Genomic DNA, 13,146 nt, shown 5'->3' with positions numbered 1-13,146 from the left:
AGAGCCAGGGAAAGGATACTGTTACAAATGAAAAACCGGGCAAAGGGCCTCCACCACAGCTACGTGCCATTCAAATAAAGTCAAAGCAGTTTGCGTCCGGCAGGATTCCGTTTAATTTTAAGTCATATAATAGCTTGCCTTCCCTATTAGCCATTAATCTCACTGAGACTTCAAAATTCTAATTACGCAACCAAACATTAAGAAAATTTAATCACACAAGCATGCCATAATTTAAGGCGACCCTATCAATCTGAAAAGTCATTACCTACCTCATATTTTAGCTTACGTTGAATGGTGCCATTGTGAAGTTTCTCGTTACCCTGAAAAGAAAATAAAAGCCCTCTGTATTAAATTATAGCATGTTCTCGGGGGGGGGGGGGAGCTGATTTGATTAGAAATATTTAGGCAAAAAAAATTCTTACAGAAACATACTTGTCATTCAATACTGATAGTGCTTCTAGAGAATTTACATTCCCAAGGTAAACATGACTCTATCGATCCATGGGCCTATAAGGGAACCGAACCATTAATTCTTAATTTTAAAATTCTCAGAATAACATTAAAGGCAAGATTTCCTTGGGATACACCTTAATTTGCAGGATAGAAATGAAACACCTTTCTTTTGATAAAAAATGAACTTGTCACAAGTATGATCTTCTCAAAGGCAAAATTATATTTCTACTTGGGATAATTAATCAAGTACATTAAATATTTATGGAAACATCACATTTTTGGAGAAAACAGAAAGGTGGTAGGTATAGAATTTCTATAAATCAAAGTAAATCAAGCATTTTAGGAAACTTGATATTCACCCAAGAATCTCCCCCCAGAGTTCAAAATTTTAAGTAAAAAAGTTACTTTTGAATGAATCTCATTTGTAAATTGTTAAGCTCCAATCCAAGTAATAGTTAATTTTTCCAGAACATTTTGCATCTCAATTTTCTCACCGAAAAACAGTAAATAGAAGACCTGGGAGTTCTCCTTGTGGCTCAGTGGTTAACGAACCCGACTAGTATCCATGAAGATGTGGGTTTGATCCCTGGCCCCCCTCAGTGGGTTAAGGACCTGGCGTTGCCATGAGCTGTGGTGTAAGTCACAGACATGGCTTGGATCCCATGTTGCTGTGGCTGTGGTGCAGGCCAGCAGCTACAGCTCCAATTCTATCCCTAGCCTGGGAACCTCCATATGTCTCGGGTGTGGCCCTAAAAAGACCCCAAAAAAAAAGCCACCCCAGTTACTTATTGAAAGGTCATCTTGAAAACGCATGAGCGGGTCACCTGCTCCCTGGCTCACCTTTGCTGTCTCTGCAGGTGCGCTGGTGCCATTGCCAACTGCACAACGCAAGTCCTGAAGACGCCTCTGGACTTCTTCTTCAATGTAAGCACTGATCCTGAAAGCAAAAGACACAGGGGTATGTGACCACGGTTTAACCACACAGGCATTTTGAGATCCATCCTTGACAACCTGGAACTTTCTCTTTCTATATGCCAAACATAACAACAACTCAGGACCTCGAACACTGGTCTGCTTTCTAAGAAATCTAGTGCCGCGTGTTCACCATCTTGGGTTTTCCCTAAACGAGAAAGACCGGGATGAATAATGGAACCTTGGGACAGGAAGGCAGACTCAATGATCCCATCGAGACCCTTCCTGGATTTCCTGGGTGGAACCCCTCCTTCAGGACAGGGGAGAGTGGCAGACCCTCCTTTCAGATGCCTCCATGGTCCCAGAATTGATGGCACCACTTCACTTACCGAGCCTCAATTTCGTCACACAGAAAATAGTGAGTTATTTCTCACAAAACACAGAGTCATTTCAGACGATAAAAAGGAAAACCAAAAAGAAGTGGCTACACTCTCTATAAACCTTCACTACTGGATGGAACAAAGTCTCACACTGTTCCTGCTCTGTCTTGTTACCTGCACCCAGCCAAGAGAAGCTCAATTTTAAAGGTCTTTACCTTCCAAAATGCTTGGTGAAGGGCCAAGATAGTTGAAGCCAGAAACAGGTGACTTTCAGGCAGTTGTCAACCAACTACCTGGTACAACATGCAATACAGGGAAGCTGCATAAAGGACAACTGTCCACCCACAGGAATCAGGGAGACGAGAGAATTTCTGGTTCCATCTAAAATCTTTCTAGTGGCAGAGTTCCTGTCGTGGATCAGCGGTAACAAACTCAACCAGTATCCACGAGGATGCGGATTTGATCCCTGGCCTTGCTCAATGCGTTAAGGACCTGGCGTTACCTTGAGCTGCAGTGTAGGTTTCAGACACTGCTCGGATCCCGCATTGCTGTGGCTGTAGCTGTGGCTGTGGTATAGGTCAGCAGTTATAGCTCTGATTCAACCCCTAGTCAGGAAACTTCCATATGCCACAGGTGTGGCCCTAAAAAGACAAAAAAAAAAAAAAATATATATATATATATATATATTATTTTTTTTATTAAAAAAAATTTAAAAAATAAAATCTTTCTAGTGGCTCAATCCACCCAAAGGCAAAGTTTACTCAGTTCTAGGCTCCCTGCCCCAGTTCTATAGACACCAAATTAGACAGATTATTTCAAATGAACCACTCTGAATGTTTACATCTTAACACACTAAAAAAAAAAGAAGAAGAAAGAAAAAAGCTGGTTTCCTCTTGCTAAGCACATGCATAATCCTATAAACACTTCTATGCTACTGACCACTACTGAATGATTTTCTGATACGCTGGATAAAAAGATGACTACTGTAGGTAAAATAGCCCAAGAGAGTGGAATTAGGGTAATAAAAAGCCGTATTTACCTTTTCAGTATTTCAGTAAAGAAAATCCTGTACAGCTGAAACCTGAGCCAAGGCCACTTACAGATTCTCTCCCCAGACCTTAACTTAAATTTTAAATGAGCACCACGGAAAGTGCAGACCTTGATTTAAAGGACCACAGAGGTTCATGCCATTTTGATATCCCAATACCTATCTTCTACTGCTCAGGGCTCAGGCCTGCCCAATTTGCAATGTCCCCATGATGGAGATGGGGTTGGGGAAAATAATCCATTTCTTTTACAGGAAAAGAACGATTAAGTCAGTTTATCCAGGGCTCTAAGGCACAGAGCAATTCCCAATGCCATCCAAGTTGAAAATCATAATCTCAGACATGTATTTGCTAGTCATAATCATTCTGAATGTACTGGGACAGTTTTTATGACAGACTTCATCCATTTGTAATCAATGACTTCTATAAATTATTTGTCAGCACAAGGTCCTTCTTGGTACAATTCAATTAACCCAGTTTCTTTCTTCCTCTCAACCTGACCTTGCACACCTTTCTGGATGAGCTGGTTTCCCTGAACCTTTTCATTCTACCTCCTCACACAAACCACTTGCACCAGCATTCCTTGGATTTGGCTGGCCAGGTCTCAGGTCTTGGGCCCTTTAAATGATACCTCATGCCACCGCGGGCCAAGCAGCAGCTACCCAGGGCAGAGCTTGTCTCAGGGACATGTCCTGCCTGTGCCCTTTGACAGATCACTCCATATGCAAACTGGCCAAGATAAGGTACATATATTGTGTACCTATTATTGCAGTCATTAAATCTCATCAGAAATAGGCATGGCATCGGTTTAACGTCCAATACCTGGCGTCCATCAGAGGGACCAGGGGAGAATTTTCAACACTGGATACCAAGCTAGAAGATGCAGACTTTCCTTCTGAGGTCCCGTGATGCCCTTTTTGAATACCATCGACCTCACAGATCTTCTGCTTCAACTGCTGGATTTCATGTTCTAACCTATGGAAATGGAAGTAACATGAATTTATTCATAACCTACATCTCCTGTGCATCTTCAACAGAAACCATGGGAGATCCAGACCAAAACTGTGCAAAGAGCTTTACCTTCTGGTAGAAATGACACCACATACCTGTAAGACAAGTTATAAGGTGGTAATAGGCCACAACAGAGTTTCAGAACAAGTGCTGCAGGCATCCAAAAGTTGGAGAGAGTTCTCCCATCAAGGGCAAGGGTATTCCCACGTGCTCAGCCAATCCTCAGAGGTGGGTGTGCAGGATTCTGAGCCCTGACCTCTGCTTCAACAAAGCAGTTGGTTGTGGACTATATATCAGATCCCACCAAATATTTCTATTTGACGAAAGAGGTCTTTGCTTCAAAGAATTTTTTGAAACCACCAATCTGGGAGAATCTTCATGGTCAAGGCAGTTCTAAATTGAGTCTTCAGAGGCCCGTGGGAATCTGGCACTTGGGGATGATGGTGGAAGTCTCTTTAGGAGCAGAAAGCAGTATGAATGAAGGGGCTAAGCCACAAAATCCAGGAACCTGCTTTGGCTAAGGCAGCAGGTGTGGAAAAGAGGAAAGAAAAGGAGATAGAGACCTAAGAGAGCAAGGCTGAGGTTTAGAGAAATTGATATAAACCCTAAGTTGTGGAACCAAACATTTACTTCCAGTGACAAATGATACATCGGAGGTCAAGTACATAGAAGGATGTTCTCCCACTGGCCCAGGGATGCTTGAATCCAAGGTCATCAGGCTAGAGTGCCAAGCTTGCCAGTAAATTTGGCCTGAGGACCACAAGACCCATTTGAGGGCTGCAGGCCACTCATGGTTAATGTCATCTGGGTCTCAATTTGTTCATGTATTGAATGAGAGTCAACTGTCTCTCCAAATTCTTTTGGCTCCAAAATCCAGAGAGTCTAGCTTCAGATGCATATACGCTAGGATACTGCCAGCTCTCTGGTGTCACCTGCAGCAGTCTGACTGCTCCATCCTGAACATGAAAGCCAAGTTCTTGGCTCTCAGAAATGTGATTGTTGGATTCTCCAGGGTAGATACTCATGGGTTTCATGGGAGACAATGCCCAGCTGAACTCACCTTTCACCTGTCTACCTGTTAGCAAGTACTGATCCAGCAACAGCTTGCAGAGCAGGTAGTACTTTGGAAGGAGGAGGGGATGAGCATGAAGAGTGATGTCAGGGACCGGGTGGTAGGCAAAAAACCAGGGAACGATGCTAATACAGAGCATTAGTGACAGTAAAGATAGTGAGCCGATGCAAAGAGATGGCTGCCAACGTTTATAATTAAAATGATGCCTACAGAGTTGTTCAAAGACATCCTTCAGGGCTGAGCAGTGGGAAAGACTCCACAGAGCCAAGAGGCTCCAGTGAAGCCCTGAAGGCTAAGTGGAATTTAGATGGGTGGCAAGGGACAGCAGGGCATCCAGGAAAGGATCAGGAGACATGACCAGAGAGCCACTGCCAGGCAGGCTGGTGGTCACTAGACTTGGATGCGAGCTGCAATTCTGCCACTCCTAACTGCCTGACACTTGTCCTCAGTGGTAACATAACCAATGGGAGGAAAGAAGAAAGAAAATGGATTAAATCTGAGAGAGAAGACCCAGTACAATACACTGTTCAATCTGGCTTCATGTGAACTGGCTATTTCACACTTTGGAAATTCAAAAATGGTCAAGTCAGGGTGCACGATGCGGTCCCGGCTCAGCCATGAGAACCCAGAGAGATAAAAAGACATAAAAGCAACACCGCTGGAAAGCTGCAGGGCCGTCACAGCTGGAGCAAAGCGCTTAGAATTTGTTGGCCTGAATTAGCGCTTAGCAAAGTCTACTTAAACACATGAAGCTAAAAGCCTCCTTTGTGGCTTCTGGAGAAATGCTGACATCAGGAAATCACTTCCGTGGAAATCACTGTAGTGTGTCCACTCTAATAGAGTATTAATACTAAATGGCCAGGGAGCCAAGCCAGTGGATAAGAGCCAGGGACATGAGGCTAACAGCTCCCACTCACCGCATTCTCATTGCACACCAAGAGCTCCCCCCCCCCCCAATGACCTTAAATGTCCTGGGGCTGGAGCTCTGTCCAGCAATTTCATGTATATAACGTACCTACAGTTATTTCTTTAAACCTCAGACCTATTTGTCTGAAGTCCCAGCATTATGGTTTCTGATTGCTCTCTCTTGCTATTTTGCCTGAGCGGAGGGGGTAAACAGAATTCAGTTTAAGCAGATCATCTGAAAGGAGGCTGTCTTGACTTTTTCGGGCAAGATGATGGAGGTTCCAACAACACCTCACAGCAAGGTTTGCCTTGTCATCAGCATCGATCCAAGGCCACTGCCAATGTCAAGCTGGGCTCCTAGAGGCCAGGAGACCAGGCTTCTGCTGCAGCCCTTCAGGAGGAACTGGGAGGCCGGGGGTGCAGCATTCCAGGCCCCAGTACCTGGGCTTCGGTTAAGATCTCAACAGACCAAAGGGTCTGAAACTAAAGAAGGTGCAGAGGCCCAGGCCCTCCTTGTAAAACTTGTGGGACCAAGATGGACGAGCCTGCCCAAGGCCAGCAAGGCAAGAAGGGCACCAAAGCCCCTGGAGGACACCAAAGTGAGTGATGTCTATACACTAGGCAGCCACCAGCCTGAGAGTCTTGGCATTTCATCTACAAGGTTAGCAGGAAAAGCTTTCTTGAGTTCATGTATTTATTTGTCTTGAGATTCCCACCTCCAGGAAACACAGTGACAGGGAATAGGTGGCAGAAGGTAAATATTCTTTCTTTACCCTGAAAACAGTGCTAGTTCCTAGTTCTCAACATCAAAATAGTATCAGTAAGTCATCATCAAACATGCTTGGATAGCCCACCATGCTCAGGACTTCTGGAGAGCTTTGGGTTGCTTACGTTTTAATACAAAATCCTGAGGCCTCTCCTCAAACACTGGGAGTCCGTGGTGGTGATTAGGGAGTGGGGTGGAGGGGTTGTCAATTTGCTTCCACATGTGGAAATCAGTGTCTCTGCAACTTGGGATGCTTCACCAGGACAAGTGCTGGTCACGGAGAAGACACGAAGCCAAGGGTTAGGATGGGGAGAAGAGAGGGAAAGGGCAGCAGAGGGAAAGGGAGTCAGGGAAAGGGAATGAGGAGAGGGGACAGCCTGGAGGAAGGGGTCAGGTGGGGTAGGAAGCTGTCTTCCCTATTCATCAAATACTAAACACACAGTCAGAGGTCAGCCAGGTAACAGACAAAGGCTTTGTTTTTGTTTGTGCGCTTTTCTCTGCTTTAGGGGAGTGATTCTAAAACAAGAATACTAAGCAAAAAGAAAGCTTAAGGGTACTCTTCTCAGGTTTGGTAAAATGAGCATCTGCTGGCATAAAGAGAGGTCATAAAGGCTAAAGAAATTACTTTTTTTAAAGATTATAAAAGAGAAGGCACCAGGAGTAGAGAATATGCGATCACAGGGTCATGAGGCCCTGAGGATTTGCCAAGCATCCCCTGGGCTCCGCTCACCTCTCCTGGTCCTTCTCCAGGGCTTCCTGCTCAGCCCCTAGGCTGGCCCAGAGTCCCAACTGCTCTGCTCCTTCACCCCCGCTCAGGCTGGCCGGCTTCTGCCTCTGTTCCTCTGGCCCCAGGCCCCGGGCGCATCGCCTCTGCAGGGCCGAGTGCCTCCTCTCCAGCTGGGCCACAGCCCGCTCCAGCGCCTCCCTCTGCTGCTTCTCCCGGGATTCCAGAATCTCCTTTTCCTTCCGCCTCACCTTCTCCTCCTGCCGGGCTACGTTGGCTGTGAACTCGAAAGTGGCCTGTAACTTTTGCAGCTGGTTGGCACTGGCCTGGTACTGGGCCAGCTGTTCTTCTTTCTCTTCCATCTCCTTCTCCACTTGATAAAGAGTGTTGTCTAGGCCCAGGGGCCCCCGGTCGAGGATTTCACAGGCTCTCTGCTTCTCCTCCAACAGCATCGGCAAATGATGCTGCAAGAGGCATCGGAGCTGGCGCTCCTTGTACTGCAGCCTGCACTCCACTGGCTTGATTTTCTCTACATCTCCCGCCATCTGGGGGGCCTCTGTGACACCGCCATCATTTTGTCCCAACCACCCAAATTCTTCGTTGCCAGATTTCAAGCGCGCCAGTGTTTCCTGTTCTTCCTCGACCTCTCTCTTCAGGAGGTCCTTCTGCTGAACCAGGTCCTTCTCCAGGTTAGCCAGCGTGGCCAGCTGCCTTCGCTTGAACTCCAAGAAACGCAGCTGAGCCCGTTCTAGCTCCTGGCCGTCGTCATTGTCCCCCTCAGCGCGGGCCTCCTTGGCCCGCAGAAGCGATGCGCGGATGCTCTCCAGGTCCTGCCGCTCCTCCTCCGCGCGCTGCACCTCCCCGTGCCGCAGCGGTGGGATCATCTCCTGCTTCTCCCGGAGCTGCTCCTCCAGGTGAGCCACGAGCAGGACCTGCTCCTTCTCCTGCTCCTCCAGCCGCTGCTTCTCCAGCTCTAGCTTGGCGTACTGCTCCTCCTTCTCCCTTTTGAGCTGGTCCAGCTCTCGAAATATCTGATCCTTTTCCGCCTTCTCGTGGCTATTGAGTTCTTGCAGCCGCTGGAGCTCTTCCTGGACGCGGAGAAAGCTCTCCTCTTCCTGCTTCTTCTTCTGTAACTCGATTTCCTGCTGCTCCCTCAGCCTCTCCTCCTCGAACCGCTCCTTCTCAGCGAGCAGGTCCTTAAGCTTGCTCTCTAGGTGGAAGCTACGGCGTTTGAGGCTCTCCTCCTGCCGGCGGATCTGGAGCTGGACGATCTCAGTTTCCTTGCGCTGCGTCTCCACCTCCTGTTGCATCCGCTCCAGCGCCGCCTTATCAGACTTTTGCTTTTCCTCCATCTCCTCTATGAGTTTTCTGAAATGTAAATCATTAACTGATCATTACAGGATCACTAGGTTCACATGCTGCTCTAACTTCTCCCTAAACTGAAACATCCTGGAAATGCATGTACAGCACCAACTCTTCACTAAAATGAAAACAGAGAGCGGACAGTGCTTTACTTTCAATACCCAGCAGCATACTGTTGCATTTTTTTACTCTGTAACTGTCCAACATATCATTTGCCTAATCTCCTGAAGTAGCCTCTGATATCGTTTCTTTGTAGAGCCTATAAGCATAATGTGTTATGCATGATATAATTTAAAAGCCCCCTGAGCTCAAAGAGAAAGAAGCAGGCCTAATTTAAATTTAAATGTGAATGATTTTATTCAGCCCAATGGCTAAAACTCAATAGAAAGTCAGCTGCAAAATGACATTAAATAAAAATGCTTATGCTGTCCTCAACTCATCAGGGTCAAATATCAAAGTCAAGGTAATTGACACTTCATTGTTCTAGCTCAAAGAACTACATGCTACTTAGCATTTAATCACTTCTTTAGGAGAAATGGTAATCACCAAATGACCCAAAACATTAGTTTATTAATGTGTAATACTGAAAATAATGGCAATCTCCATTGGAATATTTAAATGCATGATTCTGGGGGTTACATGTCATGTTGTATTTTGGAGAGCAAATGATCCCCACTGGGAGCTAAGCCAGTATTTTGAGGATGGGATGACCTCAAAAACCAGAACATGGGGCACATTAGAGTGTGGGTCCACAGCCTCCATCTGCTGACCCACCAAAGACCTCTCCTATAGCATGCCCAAAGCTAAACTAATTCATCTGCAACATCTAGATTCCATGTTCTAGAAAATAAATATCCCTCATGAAGATTTTTTTTTTCTTTTTGCCTTTTCTAGGGCTGCTCCCGAGGCATATGGAGATTCCCAGGCTAGGGGTCTAATCGGAGCTGTAGCCACTGGCCTACACCAGAGCCACAGCAACGTAGGATCCAAGCCGAGTCTGCAACCTACACCACAGCTCAAGGCAACGCCGGATCCTTAACACACTGAGCGAGGCCAGGGATCGAACCCACAACCTCATGGTTCCTAGTCGGATTCGTTAACCACTGCCCCATGACAGGAACTCCAGATTTTCTATGACTTAATTTCTTTCTTTCTTTTTTTTTTTTGTCTTTTTGCTATTTCTTGGGCCGCTCCTGCGGCATATGGAGGTTCCCAGCCTAGGGGTCTAATCGGAGCTGTGGCCGCCAGCCTACGCCAGAGCCACAGCAACGCAGGATCCGAGCCGCGTCTGCAACCTACACCACAGCGCACGGCAATGCCGGAACGTTAACCCTCTGAGCAAGGGCAGGGACCGAACCCGCAACCTCATGGTTCCTAGTCGGATTCGTTAACCACTGCGCCACGACGGGAACTCCAGATTTTCTATGACTTAATTTCTAATCTCATTTCTATCCTTGGTCCATTTCTTGGCTTGCTGAACAGATCAGGCAAAAAAAAAAAAAAAAGAAAGAGAAATACCTATGTTTTATCAAAGAATTATATTGAGAACATAATTAAAAAAAAAAAAACAAAAACCTCTCCAAATCAATTGAATAAACACACCCACCCCACACCCACACCCACCCCCCAACACACCAACTAAAAGAAAAGTGAGCTGTGAACATGAAGAGGTGAATTTGAGATGGGGATACAAATGGCCACTCAACATATTTAAAAAGTGAGGAGGCATAAGGAAGGGGAATTGTCACTCTTTTGGCCTTTTTAAAACTCAGAGGATACTATTAAGAAAGACACACTTTTTGGTTAAAGTTAAGCAAGTCTATATTTGGTGCATTACATTTCCTGAATGTGTTAAATTTGTCTCCTGACTTTATTCCCTCTATCTCCAAAGTATTTGAAGATGAACTTTTTAAAAAAATTCAAACACGAAGTAAAACTAACCAGCTAAAGAGAAATGAGCTACAGTTACTCTGTTATACATACAAGTAAATGATGGACACGGAGCCAGAGGGGGATGGCAGGGACATGGGTGAACCTGTTCAGGACATCAGCACAGGCATCCACCCACTACACGGGGAAGACTTGTACCTCGAGGCTTACCTTTTACTCTCTAATTTCTCAAGTTCTTCCCGCTGCTGCCGCTCAAATTCAAGTCTAATAAAATCAAATGAAAATGAGTCATTTTTCTGAAAGACCTTTTTCCTCTCTTATTCTCTAAATGTAGTTACATATTACAAAGAGCATCAATTTTCAAGTATGATTTTTAATTGCTATGGGTTAGCCAGTTGAAAATGCATTCTTTGTTCTATGGCTGTGATTAGAAATTAGACATACTTTGGGGTGCTTGAATTCAGGCTGAAAAGAACATATTTTATTTGGAGGAAAGCAAGCAAAACACCACTGTATGGAAAAAGCAGGCTCAAAGGAGATTTCTAAATGAGAAGCATGTCTACCCCATGCAGCTTAGTCACTGATGAGTATATAAAAATGGAAAATCTCTACCTTAGACAGATGGGTCCTTTTATAGGGAAAAGACTGCCATGGAGGTAGAGAGAGAGGGAGAGAGAACACGGACATCAATTAAGACAAGAATTAACTGGGAGAACATCAGGAGAAAAGCAATAAGGTACTTAAAAGCCAAGAGCCATGCACAAACTGAAACGTATTTTCATACTTATCACATTTCCCAATAATTTCTTGAAGCAAACACTCCAGAGTTAGCTGTTATGTTTTGCACACTTCCCGTAATCATAGCACTAGGAGCTCCTGTTGTGGCTCAGCAGGTTAAGAAGCCAACTAGTGTCTATGAGGACGCAGGTTCAATCCCTGGCCTCACTCAGTGGGTCAAGGATCAGGTGTTGTTGCAAGTTGCAGTGTAGGTCAAGGATGTTGCTTGGATCTGGCATTGCTGTGGCTGTGGTGTACACTGGCAGCTGTAGCTCCGATTTGACCCCTAGCCTGGGAACTTCCATATGCTGCTGGTGTGGCCATAAAAACAACAACAAAAACTAAAAAATTTAAAAAAATTACAGCACTAATAATAATAACAATAATAATAATAATAATAATGTGTCCACAGAAGTCACATTCATATTTTTACTACTTTTTTCTTTCTTTTTTGCTTCTTAGGGCTGCACACATGGCATATGGAAATTCCCAGGCTAGGGGTTGAATCAGAGATAAAGCTGCTAGCCTATGCCACAGCCACAGCAACGCAGGATCTGAGCTGTGTCTGCAGCCTACACCACAGCTCATGGCAATGCCAGATGTTCAACCCACTGAGCAAGGCCAGGGATCGAGCCCACATCTTCATGGATACCAATCAGATTCGTTTCCGCTGCACCAAAATGTGAACTCCCTATTTTTACTACTTTATAGATGGTTATACTGCATGTAGCTTCCCTCAGATCCTCCTGTAATGTGCGCTTATATGATATAGGAGTTACTGGAGTCTACAGAGATTATGAACAGACTGCCCATTGTGGGAGCAAAATAAAGGGGTCAGGTCACCTGGAATTTTAAAACAACTCAAATATTGATAACCAAGATTGATTTCTTCTGAAATACTAGGTTGAACTGCTTCAAGACTTCACTATACCTATGAATCAGCATGAACTGTAACTCTTAAACTTCCTCTTATGGTGGATGGCAAATATAGCAAAAGGTTGAACTATGGAGAAATTCATCAGCAATTGTTTTCCTTGGATAACATGTGAATCCAGGTTGGCAACAGTTACCTCTACAATGAGCTAACAACATATCAAACAGATCTGTTATGATTTTAACTTGAGCTACAACTGAGAGTAAGATGTCTGGTGGTTTTTGTGCTGTGCTGAGGGATTTACACATTCACTTACTCTGCGATCCTTGCAAATCCTAAAGACAAAATATAGTATCTGATCCATTTTTTCAAAGACAAGGAGCCCAGAGCTCAGATGTGAGAGAGAAATTGTCCAAGGTCACGATGGTAAGATGTGGTGGAACCAGGATTTGAACCCATAAGAGCCTGCTTCCAAAACAGCCTCAATTCATTCATTTTAGGGGCAACGCTCAAGTTTGTGATGTGTAATAAAAGCTTTAACTCTTTCATTGAAACCAGTCGTTTAGAGTCATATTTATCTTCCTAGAAAATGAAAATAATCTGTGGATTACAGGCATTACCATCCATGAGAAATCACTCACATATAGGAAATCACATATATGGAAGGTATTTGCCATTTTCTGACCCCAATCTATATGCCACTACAAAATGGAACGGGGCTTCCTTAAAGTGCATATATGATCATTCTGTTTTATATAACAATAAACAGAAACTTAAGAATGTTTCCCAGCAGCTATTTTTAGATTTCGGTATATTTCAGTCTTACTACAGATAATTACAATCCAAAAACATAAAATCATTGGATAAAACACTTTCAAAACCTGAGGATTTTCCAAAGAGAATAGTCTTTAGTCTCAATTTTTATTTTCTGTGTCCATCAGCAGATAAGGCCTCTCTGCTCTGATAATGTCCT

At 44.6% G+C, this 13,146-nt stretch overlaps 1 protein-coding gene across 5 annotated transcripts in view; it reads right to left on the bottom strand.

Moving 5' to 3' along the window:
* KIF16B (kinesin family member 16B) overlaps nucleotides 1–13,146 on the bottom strand; it is a 306,258-nt gene that overhangs the window by 99,312 nt on the left and 193,800 nt on the right. For 3 of the 5 annotated variants that reach the window (XM_047771648.1, XM_047771645.1, XM_047771647.1), the window contains 6 exons: nucleotides 11,135–11,167; nucleotides 10,733–10,786; nucleotides 7,277–8,638; nucleotides 3,614–3,766; nucleotides 1,294–1,390; nucleotides 270–320 (listed from right to left, as the gene is read on the bottom strand). In XM_047771648.1, coding sequence (XP_047627604.1) covers nucleotides 270–320; nucleotides 1,294–1,390; nucleotides 3,614–3,766; nucleotides 7,277–8,638; nucleotides 10,733–10,786; nucleotides 11,135–11,167 — 1,750 coding nt within the window. The remainder of the gene's footprint in view (nucleotides 1–269; nucleotides 321–1,293; nucleotides 1,391–3,613; nucleotides 3,767–7,276; nucleotides 8,639–10,732; nucleotides 10,787–11,134; nucleotides 11,168–13,146) is intronic. The other 2 variants (XM_047771646.1, XM_047771649.1) reach the window with 1 other exon arrangement.

This window comes from Phacochoerus africanus, chromosome 3, assembly GCF_016906955.1.
Source record: "Phacochoerus africanus isolate WHEZ1 chromosome 3, ROS_Pafr_v1, whole genome shotgun sequence".
Lineage (NCBI taxonomy): Eukaryota > Metazoa > Chordata > Mammalia > Artiodactyla > Suidae > Phacochoerus > Phacochoerus africanus.
The sequence above is the reverse complement of the archived record's forward strand: the minus strand, read 5'-3'. Positions and strand labels throughout refer to the sequence as shown.